The sequence below is a fragment of the Artibeus jamaicensis genome, unplaced genomic scaffold, assembly GCF_021234435.1.
Source record: "Artibeus jamaicensis isolate MK-2021 breed Jamaican fruit bat unplaced genomic scaffold, CSHL_Jam_final contig_519, whole genome shotgun sequence".
Lineage (NCBI taxonomy): Eukaryota > Metazoa > Chordata > Mammalia > Chiroptera > Phyllostomidae > Artibeus > Artibeus jamaicensis.
Window position 1 is genome coordinate 43,250,597 of NW_026521871.1, and position 15,800 is coordinate 43,266,396.

Here is a 15,800-nt window from a genome sequence, read left to right on the forward strand (position 1 = left end):
GGGTCCTACTGGAGAGGCCGGCTTTGCTTTTTAAGGGTAATTCTAGGCAAGAATTCTGAATATGGTGATGTCAGGGTTTCATAGGCTCTGGCCACCAAGGATGAGAACGTGTAAGAAGCTCCACAGAACGTGAAGAGCCAAGCCCCGGGAAACAGAGCACCTGTACAGAAGTTGCCCTGCTTGAAGTCTGCTGTGCCCCCTTCTCTGTCCCTCACATGGAAATGGGTCTGACTGCTTGCACTCCCTCCCTGGGAATCTCCCCCTCACATCCAGAGACACGCATACCTTCCTTTTCCTTCTTTTTTCTCTCTCCCCTCTCACCTGTTTTCTGGCTTGCCAGATTTGCTTCTCCAGTTCCTCAGGTATCATTTTACCTCTAGGAGACACAGATTTGAGACTTTCAGTTATGTTTAGCTGTGAGCACGCTTTGGCACTGCTTTTTTTAAAGTATGAAGTTCCCCCTCCACCCACCAGGCTTCCGGATCCTGTCCCCATTACCTTCCATCTGTTTCCACAAAGCAAATATTCTCAGTACCAATCCCAAGGAAGGAGGCTGCCTTCTTCATGGAGTAGTGACACTAAATTAAAAGGGACAAGAGGGAGGAGAGAGACATGAATACGCAGCAGGAAAAACTAGTGCTTATTATCTAAATGAATATAAATCATATGGCTGAGCCCAATCTTTAAAATATTATTGCATAAAAGAAAGAAGTAATTCAGCTGAGCCCCTTAGCACAGTAGTTGAGAACATTGACTTTGGTTGGAGTCAGAAACACCAGGACTTACTTCCAAGTTTTCCCTTGGAAGTAAGCTATGGAAAGTTGAACAAATAATGTACACTCCCTGGTCCTCAGTTTGCTAATGTACAAAGTGGGCATGTCAGTGCCTATGCCTTCTTTACCATAGAATTAAATGCATAAATATATGGCCCTGGCCAGTGTGGTTTAGTTGGTCGGAGTGTTGTCCCATAGACCAAAAGGGTGCAGGTTCAATTCCCAGTCAGAGCACATGCCTGGGTTGCAGGTTTGGTCACTGGTTGGGGCACATGCAAGAAGCAGCAATCAGTGTTTCTCTCTCACATTGGTCTCTCCCTCTCTCTCCCTGCATCTCTCTCTAAAATCAATGAGCATGTCATTTGGTGAGTATAAAAAAAGTGGGTTAATATATGCAAAGGGCTTAGCACAGAGCCTGGCATATGGAACAAACTTGGTAGTGGAGGCTATTGTTTTCCATCCCAGTGAGAAAATTTCCCTTCATGCTACTAATAAGACTTAGTAAAACCCTCTCAGGAGTGAGCAAGACTTTCAAAAGTTATAATCACAAATCACATGAGAATTTCATTATTTTCAAAAGCAAACAATGGGTTATAAATGCTGGTTTGACACTTGACTGATCTTGTTTAATATGGAATGTAAGACTGAAATTAAACACACAGGAATGTGGCTTAAAATCTTAAGTAATAATAATTCATAGACACATTATGTTATGCAGCCCTGGCACCAAGGAGGCTAATGGCTCTGGAATTAGGTCTCATCTATTTCTTATTGGAAAAAGTAGTAAATGCTTCAGATTGTTGGGCCTTTTTACCCTACTACATAGAGCCTATAAAATAATTAACAATCAAACATTGGAGATGTCAGTCTTTGTACATTAGTGTGGACAGGTGGTCAATTAATTCTTTTTCATGCCAGAAAAATGAAGGTGCTAAAGGACATTATTGTACAAAAAAACCCTTAGTAATTTAATTCGTAGGTATGAATACATTAAAAAAGTAGTCATGCCTTCACACTTAACTTGATGTATTCCCTCAAATGTGGTAATTTTTTTTTCTTTTGTCAAGAGAGGTTATTGGAAGCCTTCTCTTTTTTTAACTCTGTAAAAATAACGGTGGACCTAACACCATCAGGAAAAATGAAGGCATCTCAAATAATTAATTTCCAAATATCAAATAGAACCCATCCAAAATGCTTGGAGGATGCATTCGTTTCAGGCTGTTGCAAGGACACGTGCATACTGAGGGGTCGTGATGTACACAAAAATGCAGCTCATTCCTTGCCATGTCAGCTCACCACAGCTAAGGTAATAGTAAGGCCAGTTATTTCTCACCAGAGATCCAGGCTCAAGCCACCAAATGGCTGTGGGTTTCATAATAATAAATAGTACCCTACCCCACTGACAACTGCCAGTAAGAAAAATGACATTGCTTTTTCCGTAAAGATAGCAAAATAGCTTCAACCAATAGGTCTGAAAAATAAAACACTGGTAATCAGAGTGAGAATAGCTTCAGTGGGGGCATCTTTGGGTACCTGGGGGCAAATGTCAATCTCAAATGCAGAGGAACAGATTAAAAACAGTCTGCAAAACTGAAGTCCGAACATCTGAAAGCATCCGAGGAAGAAAAGAACTCCGGAAGGGGAAAAAGGAAATAAAAAGAGGGCCAGGCTTCAGATGTGCTGGGTAGTTGCAGGGACGGGGAAACCTAGAAGGCTGGGGTTCAGAAGTAACAGATGCGTGTTGAAACAAACCGTGGCTGCCCCCATCACCGGCAGAAGAGAAGTCAGCCATCTGAAGCCCCAATCCCAATCTCCCCCTGGGTTCATTTGTCTACAGAAGATGTAAAAATCTCAGCGGGTACTCATTTCTACAAAGTTAAAACAGCAAGTGCCCACATGAAAGACAGATTGCACTCAAGTTTTCCTTTCCGGTTCCAGCCAGGATTTTCTTTCTGTGACCTTGGCTTTCTCAATGAAGCACTGCTTCCCCCTCCTGTGGATGGTGTTCCAGATGCTTAGACTCTTTCTAGTGCTGCTTAGTTTGATGCTCAGATTAGCTCTGGATGGTGTGGAGAGCAAGGTATGTGCATCTTCTATGTTAGGGAATGAAGAAAAACAGTATTTCTCCAAGAGCACACAGCCGGTTCAAGTCCTCCAGCAGCTGAGCCATTGGCCAGGTGGACTACTCTGTGCTAGGCATGAAATCCTAAAATCACCTGTTTGCCTGTGAAGAACACCTGCAATGACATTCAAACCCAGGTCAGTCTTGCCCGGAAAGGAAGGCCAAGGAATAGGGTGAGTAAATGAGGCACCTCAGGTGCAAAATCTAAGGCAGCACATGTACCCTCGCAGCTCACTCGCCTCACCTCACCTCACCTCGGCCTCCCACCTGCTGGAGGGGAGCTAGCACAATTGATCGCTGGCCTGGGAGCAAAAAGAGTTTCTTTTCTCCCCTCACTATTTAGTGGCAAATGAATGCTACTTCATGTTGATTCTCCAAATGATTTGCATTACAAACCTAGGATTTCTGTAAATGTAAGGAATTCATATGTAACTGCTAATCAAGCCTCACATTATTATTGTTATTACTTTTCCCCCCAAACCCCCTTCTCTTTGGTTCCTGTGTATCCTGGAGAGCCTACTTTGGATATGTTGACAGTGTAGGGGGTATGTGTCATGAATTATAGTCAGAACCTGAAATATGAAAACTGCCTTAAGTGGTGGGTGGCTACATATATTCTGCATTTCATGGTCCAAGGCAGAGATGAAGTAATTATCCTGGTCAATCTGGGGCAGAATAAACACTGGGAAAGTGAGACCACCTTAGTGAGCAATACAAGAAAATATCCACGTGGCCATGTGCCTACATCTGAAAAAAAACAAGGGAAGAATAGCAAAAAGATTAACATTAGGGTTCCAAACCATTTAGGAAACACGGCCTTCTTTAATTCTTTATGTTTAACTAAATAATGAATTGGTTTGTTGTAACAAATGGTGAAGGGGGTCATAAAATATGGATTAAAATAATGCAAATACTATGATCGGAGTCTCTTTGGCAGAACAGGGAAAGGAATGAGCTACACAGTGGAGTCTGGATGGCTAGGGTGAAAATACATAGTCAAGGCTGCAGTGTGCTTGAAGTTATGACATTTTTCTGTGCAATTCACATTAGTGTGTCAAAATTGATGTTTGTTATCCCTCACCCCCAGGGTGATGGTATTGGTTTAGATTAGGTGCTGATGGTGAGACCCTCACAAGATTAGTGTCTTATAAGAAGAGGAAGACAGAGATTTTACTCCATCCACAAGCACGGACAGAGGAAAGGCCACGTGAGGAGCATGCAGTGGTCTACAAGTCAGGAAGTGGGCTCTCACGAAACCCTGAATCAGCAACTTGTTCTTGGACTTCCCAGCCTCTAGAACTGTGAGAAATAAATGCCTGCTGTTCAAGCCACCTCACCCATGATATCATGTTATGCCAGCCGAAGCAGACTAAAACACACATCTAGCTCTTGCATTTATGGCTTCACCTTCTGCTGGCCTGTTAGCCAAGGCATGCATTTTGCCTCTTTTTGCATCCATATCTCCCCCAGAGATTAAACAAACAAACAAAAAAATACTTAGTTCTGGTTTCATAACTGTGTGAGGTTTCAATTTAGTCCCACTCCCAATTTTCCAGCCTTTTATGGAATTTCTTACCCCTTTCCAGGGCAATTGTTCTAGCGAGTTTCAAATCAAATGAAGAAGGAAAAAGACCTTTGCAAGGTGAAAGCACTGAGCTGATACAAGGGATCCTATTTAACCAGCTTACCTAAGCATGGAAGTAGGAATTCAAATGCAGGAAGGATTTTGCATTTCTGATATGCTAGGGTTCCTCAGACTGAAATACCAAGAGTTGGAATCCAGGGGGTGAAACTCGACTCCATGACACTCCCAAATAATCAAGTATTTTTCCCAGATGTCCATATTCCCAAATACTCTTCTCTTGCTATAGAAACAATGTCTCATGAAGAAGGGCCTTCGGATGACTTAGTAAAGAATCTCAGACTACAAGATATTCCTAGATGCCTCCCACCGCTCAATGCCCATTTTGCACTTAGCACTGAACTAACCAGAGTAAAGGTCAGAGAGGAAAGGAGGAAAATGTGGGGGTGGTCAGGTGTTCTTGAACTGTAGACCTCTGTGTTCAATTGGTCTTTATACAATAATTATGTAGCCTTTGCTCTTGAGGGATAATAACAGATACAGGAAAGCACAACTGGAAATAACAGAGAATTTTCTGATTTTACTAGTCTTGCATGTTTGACAGGAGACCTAGGATGATTGCAGAAGGTACAGAAGCTACATTCTTCCTGCCAGGGGTGTGGGGAAGAGGCTTCAGTGAAATGGAGAGAGGCACACACTGGAATCACACAAAAATAGAAAAGGAAAAAATAATCTCTTCTAGATAAGGCAGCAAGTAAATCATTGCACCTATTCTGTCCACATAAGTGTAGCTAGATTATTCTTCTCCCCCTTAATAATAATAGCTAATATCTTTGTCTACCTTGTATGTGCTAGATGCTACTTTACATGTATTAATTCATTCAGTCTTTCCAACAACTCACTAATTGGTGATGAACAAGCTCATGTGGCCATTGGGTTGCTTTAATGGCCCAAATTGTTCACCGTTCTGTGTCCATACCCTTTGCCAGATGACTTTGTAACAAATCTCCTTAAGAGGTAGAGCATTTTCTTAATTCTTGGATCAGGGTTCCTTGACGTGACTTAGTTTGCCAAGAAAATAAGGGAGAAATGACAAGGTTCCAGTTGTGAGCCTAGAACTCCAGCATACCAGTATGCTTCCATGCTGTTTTTTCCCTGCACCACTGCCACAAGAACACACCTAGACCAGCCTGCTGGAGGGTGAAAGACCATGGAGCAGAGAAGACTCAGTAGAGTCATCCAAGCTAAGGCACCCCTGGATGAGCCATTGGCCAGCCAACCTCCAGACAGGTAAGGGAGCCCAGCAAGAGTAGCTATACTGCCTAGCTTATCCCAAGACTTATAAACAATAATATATATGGTTCTATGCCACTCAGTTTTGGGATAATGTATTGCATACTAGGGCCAACTGCTGTGCTCAGTTTTGCAATTAGGAAACTAAGACTCAGAGGAGTCAATCGACTTACCCAAGGTCATTCAGATGGTAAGTAGTGAAGACAGGAAATGAATCCAAGCAGCCTAGTTCAAAGCCAATGCACCTACCAGACCCCCTTTCCTTAAGTGGAGAGTAAAATGAGTTAGGAGATTGTGGCAACATGTGTGTGTGTGTGTGTGTGTGTGTGTGTGTGTGTGTGTGTGTGTATGAGAAAGACAGAGGGAAAGAGAGAGTAGTTTATTATTACTGAATATGTCCTTTTCTTCTTGAAGAGTCCTTGTGTTAGTCATTCAAAGCAATCAATTTTCTAAGAAAATGTGAGTAGATGGCATAGCTGAGATCAGTATCGATCACCCAAGTTCTAATAAATGAGATATTCAAAGAGGAGGTTCACAGAAAGAGATAGCACTTTGAAAGAAAACATTCCCTTTTCCTAGAGAAAATATATAGACTATAAATTTTAAATAAAGGTGATGTACAAAATTGGGTGGCTAATATCAAGCCCATCAGAATTTCTTTTGGAATGAAATATGATGTTCTACTTAGGCATATTAGTCACACACAGAGAGGAGAAAAGCACACCAGGAATCCACAAACAAACAAGCCCTCTTACATAATGCATGCTCGGAAAATTTATACCTGCTATCAAACATAATTTTTTACCTCTGCAGACGTGAAAAGGATTAATCTTGGCAACCCGGAAAGCCCCTTTTCCTTAATATCTGGACAATATTTGTATCTAGCTAAATTCATGGCATACATATTGGACACTGAGCCACCTGCAAAGACAAAATGGAAATGGCATATTTATAGCATGAAGTTATAGCTCTCTAAGTGCTGACTACAGTGGAAAGCACAAATGGCTGTGGCTACACTGTTCTCATGACAAATCGCTATGGAAGTCATCTATGCACCACGCCACCTACCCCATTACTCTTGCACACTTCCTACTCCCTACTTCCTGTGGTTTCCCATCTCTGCAAAGCAGGAAGTGTTGGTATGTTCTCTTACTCCAGAATTTTTCCCAACTCAAAGTTTCAATCTATGAGCTCTGTACCCAAGTCTCTGTAGTTAATAATATTCATTTTGTCTGTCACTTGAGTGATAAAATGACAATCCATGCTCATCACTGCTTCCCCCTAAAAATAATTGGTGGACAAATAAAATATGATTTAGGAAGCTTTACAGGTAAAATTGATCTAAAAACCTAAAAACTTTATTATAGCCCTTCCAAATTCCCAACAGCAGGTACATTCATCTGTGTTAATTATAAAACCTAAATTGTAGATAGCTCATTTGTTTAGCATTCATGTCATTAATTTTGCATTTATATGAAATATTATCACTCTGGAAAATGGCACAAGCCAAAGTCTCCCTCGGTGGCATTATTAATTTTCAACTTTTTGTAATGTATAAATCTGCAAGGAGTTGTTTCTCATTTAACACATGGATACATTTTTGGACACTTGTGAATGGAAGGGAGATGGCAATAACTAATTGTACTTACCTGGGTTAAATATTCCATCCCCTTCTTTCCAGCCAATAAATTCAATCATTTTCTTCAGAACCGCTTCTTCCACTAACAGAAACACTGGGGACACCTCATATGTATAACTGGATAGATATAAAAAATACTTCACTTCTATGACTAGAGTCAAACCATCCCTTTGGTGTCCCACGAAATGCACAAAGAGTTTTATTAAACCAAGTGGCTGTCGAAGTGTAGGTAGAGTCTTTGGAAATGTGTCCATTGGAAATAGAGAAATACACACTCAGTGATAGTGCTAGTTGTGCTTATTTAAATGGAGGTGGCCTTAGGGAGTGCAAGCTACTGCGGCAGTCTTAATTTACAGAAAAGCTTCAGGTCCATCAGGAGAGATGAAAGCAGTGCATCTGGATTCTTTGCATTAGTCATGAGCAGTAACCATTTCACTCTTTAGATGATGCTTTGGATGCTGGCTGAAGGAAAACCATTGTCATGGTAACCAGGTCTTATTAGGTTACTTCTGTGTACAGTAACAATCAGCTCGAGATATTCTACATGGAAATGATCCATCCTGGAGGAGAGATTCCTCCACCACACTCCTGTGTTTGTACAAATGGGAAGTAGTCTGTGGGACATGCCTTATCATGGGATCCTTTTACTGCAAAGCACTACCCAAGCCCCCTGTCAATGAGAAACGTGTTGCTTCAGGCTGGAAGGTTGTAGTCAGAGAGCACTGCTAATCTAACCTCTTGAGGAATTTCCTCAGCTGCAGGGAGGCACCTTTCCCAAGGTCGAACCCTTTCCTGCAGTGGCCTACACCTGACAACTGATCCAGCTGGAGGTGCAGATGTTTGTCCACGTGAGTCCAACGCTAGACCAACCTACCAGGCCACTGAAGTTCCACAGACTCCCTGCGGTCAGCCTCAATCGTCACATAGTCCAAAGGAGAGCTTGACTCCCATTTCTGACCATGTCTGTTTCCTTTCTCTCCTGTCACCCATGTTGAGCCTAAGGGTATTCCTCTATAAACGTCTCGCTCACAGATTCCATATAGGGCAGCTACTCAGGGAACCCTACCTGGGGCAGTAACCACGCCCAGGTTTGTAGTGTCTGAGTCTCTTCTTTCTCCAAATAACTTGAGGGTGACTATCTACAACCTCCTTTAACTACTAAGTGAAAACATCAAATTGTATATATGTGTGTGTGTGTGTGTATATATATATACACACATTCAATATATATATACACACACACACACACCATATATATATATATATATATATATATATATATATATACCTAAATATGTAAACTAAGCAGATACATTTAGACTTATAGTCACAGAATTTAATGTGATATTTTAGCCTCTGGAAGGAAAAACTTTGGGAAGGGGAAAAATAAAACACCTACTATGTATCGCCTTCCTATGTGTCACTGTCTGAGCAGTCTAAGTTCTATTTTTCAACTGTGTTAGGAAACTGGTTTACTAATATCAAAACTATTTTAAAAAGAATGCATGTTTCTATGTACCTACGCATGTAAGTGAAATAATCATTCACTTTCTTGTAAGAAAAACAAATTAGTATTAAACCTATCTTTAAAAACTAGCTCAACTGTCCACCTGGGAATAAGCCTGGAGGTGGAGGAGAGGGCGACATGGAATGATCTCGTGGCTTGGTCACATTTTGAGTGGATGATTCAGCTGAACAGCAACTTAGTATTTCAAAACCCTCTAGATTTCAGCTAAAAGAACTCGGATGAGACATTAGAAAACCCAGGACACACAAGGAAAGGCTCAAAGAGGTGTGCACTTCTACCACCTCTCCTGACTCACCTACCACTTTAATGCTTCTACCCATTGTAACCCATTGTCCCGCATCACTCCACCAAAAACTGAAATCACCAGAGGCACCCACGTTGCTAATCCAGGGGTCATGTCTTAGTCTTTGTCTTAGTTAAACACTCAGCAACACGTGACTCTGAACACACTCTCCTCCATGGCTCCCACACTTTCCCACTCCATCTCCTTCTCTCCCCTTTGCAGGCTGACCTTCCTCCTTCCTCCTCACCATGGAACAGCAGATGTCCTCAAGGCCCAGTCCTAAACCCTCCTCTCTCCTCATTCAATATGCTGTCCCACAGGCTGTATTTCTCCATCTTCTGCTTTGCTTTTATTTCTAAAGCATCTCCATCCTTCTTATTAAAATTATTTAAATGATTTGTTAAACACACCCACAGAAAATCGGATTGAATTGATCTGGTTTAAGACCTGGGCTTCATTTTTTTTTTTAAAGTTCCCAGGTTTAACCTAATGAGCATAAAGGGTTGAGAATTATTGACTTAAGGAAGCTCATTCTTGACCGCTGTTTCAATTCCCATCATTCACCAGTAACTCCTAAATTTCTTCTTTTCGTATAGATATCAGTATGTCAATCTCATATATCTCTCATTTTGGTAGTATATATACTCTTGGATATCTCAAAGTCACTGCAAACTTAAATGCTCACAAGTGAAAATTGAATTCTTGCTCTTGCTTTTTTCACCCTATACTTGAAAGTGTATCTCCTCTTCCAATGCTTATCTCAGTGAATGACATGACCATCAACCAAGCTATGAAAGCCAGAAATGCAGGCGTCATCTCATAAACCTCCTTCATTTCTTCATTTCCAAGATCCAGTATATTGTTCAGTCCTGTCTGTTTTATCTTCTGAACACAATATTTTTTGTCTCTGTTCCTACCACTATTCATCTAAGTCTGAGCTATTATCATCTCTCACCTGACTAAGGTAGTGCCTTCTTACTTGGTCCTGTCCAATCCTCTCTCCGTATTTCCAGTGATAGTTTCAATAAGAAAATGGCACCTAATAATTTAGGAAACTTCAATGGCTTTCCATGGTACTTAGAATAACTCACACACATGCCCCTCTGGGTCCTACAGGCCTGGCTCCAATCTCTCTCTTCAATCTTATCTTTCATTACATTCTCCATAGTTCTCTCAGCTACACCCACAGCGACCTTTCAGTTTATAGCATGCATTATGTTGTCTCTTGCCACAGGGCCTTTGAATGTGCTGTTCCTTCTGTTTAGAACTCACCTCTCCTGTGTTCTTACCATTAACTTTTACTCACCCTTCAGCTCTTAGCTATAACTTCCTCTGAGAAGACTTCCTAGAGCTCCCAACTGGGGAAAATTGTCCCACTTACATTTATAGAATCATGCACCTCTCCTTCACACAAGAATCATAATTTTATATTAATTTATGTGCATAATTTGACTAATTTGCATGGAGCTCTCTAGATCACTAGATATTTTGCTTCATGAAGGCAAAATCAAGACTTGTTTTTGCTCAAAGTATCCGTCAGTACTTAGCCCAGACATGGTTTTTCATGCCAGAATAAGTTGAATGTGGCTTACTCAATGTTCTCACCTGTTAAGTGGAGAAAACACCTGCCCGACCCTGTCACAGTACCAGTGTCAAATCAAACAGCTCTTCAACTGCTACTGTTGTAAGACTATTCCACTATTTGTGATGACACTGTACGAATGAAACCATTAACTAGAAATTAATGAAATAAAATTGCATCTACTTAGAAAACATCTCTAATCCATGTTTGGTGTAAAGTTCCAGTGTAATGATACTTACACACTTGGATTTAATGCTTCTGTCATAAATCGGGCCACCAAGGAGTAATAATCAAGTCCAGCATACAACTGGTTGAAAAATCTTGGGTGGTCTGTAAATTCAAAGAGTATTTATTTACACAGCAATAAAAAAAGAAGAACTATCATTACCATATAGCAATTAACATTCATAAATCTTTCGGATAATAAAAGGAGCTGGACACAAAGAGTATATGTTGCATAATTCCACTTATATGACATTTAGTACCAGGGAGAGCTGATCTATGGAGATGGAAGGTGGAATTCTGGGTAACTTTGGGAAGGAGATGCTGATTACAACGGGTCTTGAGGAGCCTCTAGAGTGTCGAGAATGGTCTGTATCTCTATCTGAGTGGTGGTTACTTATATACGCATACGTACAAATTCATCAATCTGAGAATTTAAGATTTATCCATTGTACTGAATGCAAATTATATCTCAATTTTTAAAAACATTTAAAACTTAATCATGCACAAAGGAAACAAGTGCTATAGACCCATCTCCTTGACCTTTCTACTGAACAATAATGTGTTTCTGAGCAAAACTTGAGCAATCATTTATGAGCATTGGTTTGTCCACTTCCTTTCTTTCTACAACCCGGACCCAGACCAAAACCCTCAAGCTATGGGTTATTTGAACACTGTGTCTACATGTACCAAGTGTCAAAGCCTGCTACCTTTATCCGCTGAAAATACTGATACTAACTTCTCTCAATTTGCATATATTTCACTCACTAACAGGGTTCATTTCAGGCTACTGGCAATGAGTGGCCTTTTTCATTTACAGATTGGACCATTCTCTTACTGCAACTGGCATTATGTAGATGGAGTAGGACGTGACTCATTATGCAGCTGACATAAACTTTCTAATTCAACTCTTTTCAAAGGCAAGTTGCCTTTAAGACTCAGACAACTTCAGTTCCAGCGTTCTATTTTTTCCCCTCCTATAAAAGGTTCCATAAAGGTCCCTGGTTGGACACAGTGTGAATATTCACCCTGAACACCAGGCTAACTGGCTTGACATTCTGAGCCATAGGAAGCCCAGCATGACCAAGACAAAGATGCAGGATGTCTATTTCCAACTCTGAGTATCTGGGAACCATTTCAGCGAGTGACCTCTCATTACAACTTCCAGCTTTTAGTCTGAGCTTATTTTCCTTTCAGCTAGGGGTTCATGAAAAATAAAGTATTGAAAGAAAATGTCTTTTTTTAAATAAAACATGAAAAATTTTCCCTAATCTGGCAAAAGAAACCAGACATTACTACAAGTAATTGTAATAAGATTTTTTTAGTTCTGTGTTAATTTATGATTGATTTCCATGGTAACATTATGGCAAATATCCAGTAAACTGGAAAATCTATGGCATAAATGGCATTCTACATTTCTGACGTGCACTGTAATAATAAGATATGTATCTCTGCTTTTGAAATGCTAAGTGGATTTTGGAAATACTTTCCCAAAGGGATATAAACCAATTATTTTTAGCCAAGACTTTATTATGTTCCTTCCACTCAATTTTGTTCAGTGTCAGGATTCACACAGCACAATGCCTGTACAGTCTTGAGACTAGATTCCCTTTACATCACACTGAGAAATTCATATTTTGGAAAGTTATTCGCCTACTTTTACAACCTTTTCCCTGGGTATATATTAACAGTAGGTTGGAATAGATTCAGCACAAAACTGGTATCATGTTACTGCATTTATAAAGATCACAGTTGTTAAGCTTTATTGTGAAGCTATCACAGCATAAACTTACTATGTACAGTATTCATTTTATACCTTCATAAACTTTTTTTTCTTTTTGGTCCTGCTAGAGTTGATAAAATAATTTGCAATTACCAAATGCCCAAAGTTAATACATATCTTCCAAATAAATCTATTTCTATTTATATTAAAGACATACTCTTGAACATTTTTTTGCATCTTTTGTGGCCATCAAGATTTAAAATCCCTTACAAATTCCACAATCAAAATATCATTGCCAGTTTGGACCAATATAAGGAATGGTAAGTGGCAGTAATGATATATGGCCTTGATTATAAGTGGATGATGAAGATTGCTAAGGAGTGAATAACATTTATATATGACCACTAACACCAACAATTTTGCTATCAATTTATTTTTGGCCTCTACAACAAACCTGTGATAAGGATTAATGGACCATTTAAAAAATATCAGAACCGCTACATTTTGATCCAGGTTTCTCATCCCATAAACACTGTCCTATTCATCTTTACCACCAGGTAAATACATGCTTAAGAACAAACATTTAAGAACTTGTTAGAGGTACAGATCGAGGAAATAACAAATTCGTACTGGTTTTGACACTGTAGCGTATGACATCCCGGCAGAGTTCCAACAGCCTGTGGTGTGGCTCCCCCGTGTCTCTCATCTCCAAATCAAGAAGTTGTTTCAGTTGTTCAGGAGGCTGCCATTCACAAACCTGGAGGGTTAGCAATGGAACAGCTCACTGAGCACCCATGAGAGCCAAATACTGAACAAATGTTAGAAGTTTCCAGACAAGTGAGAGAGACAGATTTAGATGTGCAACCATAGTTGAGCAGGAAAAGAACTCTAACAGTAACACAGAAGCCAATGGAACAAACGAGTGGCTTCACCTTAGATTCGGAAAGCCAAACATTCCCCGGAGGAAATGATATCTAGTTTGTTACAGAAAAGAGGAGCAGAGTGAACCAAGCAAAACTTAGGGGATGGGGTACTACTGCAAGGGACATTCTAGGTGAAAGTAATAGAGGTAACAAAGGCTGGAAAAACTATAGAGGAGCTCATGGCACAAGGGAAGAAGGAAGCAAGTTTAATGTGGCCAGAAGATGCCGTTTGAGGAAGGAAGAGGCAAGAATTGAGGTTGGAATAGCATCCTTGCCTGATAGTCTACTATCAACCTAGAATGCTCATTCCTCTGCTCAAATATCTCCAGTGGGTCCCCATATTCTTCCAAGTAAAGCCAAAGTCCATACCATGACCTAAAATGCCCCTGTACAATCTGCTTCCTCCCAGCAGTGTTTCCTTTCTGTCCTCATCCAGCACTACCTGCCTCCTGGGTGATTCAGCTACACCTCCCTGGCCCCCTTGATGTTCTTAAATGCACCAGGCAAGCTCCCACCTTAGCTTCTTTGCTCCAGTCGGGCCCTCTCCCTGGAATGTTCCTCCTCCAAATATCCTTAGAGCTAACTCCCTCACTGCTCTCACCGTTCTTCTCGAATGTCACCTTCTCAGGGATAGCAGTCCTGATGCTCTTATTAAAAGCCACACGCTGCCCAGTACCCTATCTCTGTCAATCTCCCCTAACTTTTCTGCTTTTCATTCTCTATTAGCACTGAACACCTTCCAACGTTTATTTTGTCCTACATCATCTCAACGAGAACACAGACATTGGTCTGTTTGTTTACTGGTCCCAAAAAACTAACACAGATCTTGCCACCTAAGGGGATGTTCAGTAAAGCTGTGATGAATGAATAAATAAGTGAATGAATAAAGGCATAAAGAAATAAGCAAGACTCATGACAGGCTTTATGTGGCATGTTGCAGAGTTTGAACTTGGCACCAGGAAAGCCATTGGAATGTTTGGAAGAGGGGAATGATATGATCATATTTGTGTTTTAGACAATAGCTTTCACTCTTATATGGAGATTCCATGTAAAATTGGAAATAAAGGTTACTGTAATAAATCAGTCAAGAGATGATTGGTAGGCTGGATGAGAATAGATATTGTATGAATGAAGTATTTCTAGAGATATTTAAAATGCAGAATCAATAGAATTTGGAAATCAATTTCACAGTTAGAATGAGTTATCTGCTTGCATACATGGGTTGGCAGTGGTTCAGGGTGGGTTGAGAATGACGAGTTTTGAGGACATGTAGCCTAAAGATTCTCAGGACCTCCAAAAGTAGTGTGGCCATTGGCCTGAAGTTCCTGTGAAAAATGAGGGAGAGAGGTTCAGGCATACACTGCGATAATCTAACATGGTTGACATGGCTTAGAGAGAACCTACTACAAAGAGGAAAACATGTAGGATCTCACCTGAACAATACCAACACCTAAGAAATGGGCAAAGGGAGAGGAGCTCACGTGTGAGGTGGAGGGCACACTGAAAAGGCAGGGAGAAGCCTAAAAGAGGTTCATGCTATTAAGGACAAAAGGAATTTTCCTCACTGTCAAATCCAAGTGAGAAGCTTTATCCAAATTAGATCAAGATTGAGAAGCGCTGAGTTATTGACAAGGAGGTGTTCTTGGCAAGGAGCAGTTTAACTTAGAGGTAGGAGTGGAGGCCAGATTGCTGGGAAATGAGGATGTAGGAGGTGAGGAAACGGAGGGAGCGAGGGAGGGACAGAGACAATCTTTACAAAGTTTGGCTGCAGAAGGGAGGAGAGAGACAGGGGAGCAGTCAGGAAGTGAGAAGCCTCCACAGTGGGAGGTTGGGGAAAACAAAAGGAAATACCACGTTGACCAAGAGGTATGGAACTAAACTCTGATGTTAGGTCTACAATAGACAGAAGGAAAACAAAAGTAACTGAAACAATGAAAAGGAATAACTACTGATTCACACAACATGAGTGAATCTCAAATACATTTTGCTGAGAGAAACTAGCAAGAATCCAAGTGCTACTGGTGATATGATTCCAAGTATCTGATGTTCTGGAAAAGACAAAAACCACAGGGATAGAAAGCAGATCGAAGGCCGCCAGGGTCTAGAGTGGGGGGGGGGGGGTGACTGCAG

The 15,800-nt window shown here is 40.7% G+C and overlaps 1 protein-coding gene across 1 annotated transcript in view; it reads right to left on the reverse strand.

The window, feature by feature from the left end:
• Positions 1 to 15,800, reverse strand: part of GADL1 (glutamate decarboxylase like 1) — a 162,960-nt gene that overhangs the window by 116,029 nt on the left and 31,131 nt on the right. Inside the window, exons 3-8 of the mRNA XM_053668954.1 lie at positions 13,378 to 13,504; positions 11,042 to 11,132; positions 7,420 to 7,526; positions 6,576 to 6,691; positions 499 to 578; positions 322 to 376 (exon numbers count right to left, since the gene is read on the reverse strand). Coding sequence (XP_053524929.1) covers positions 322 to 376; positions 499 to 578; positions 6,576 to 6,691; positions 7,420 to 7,526; positions 11,042 to 11,132; positions 13,378 to 13,504 — 576 coding nt within the window. The remainder of the gene's footprint in view (positions 1 to 321; positions 377 to 498; positions 579 to 6,575; positions 6,692 to 7,419; positions 7,527 to 11,041; positions 11,133 to 13,377; positions 13,505 to 15,800) is intronic.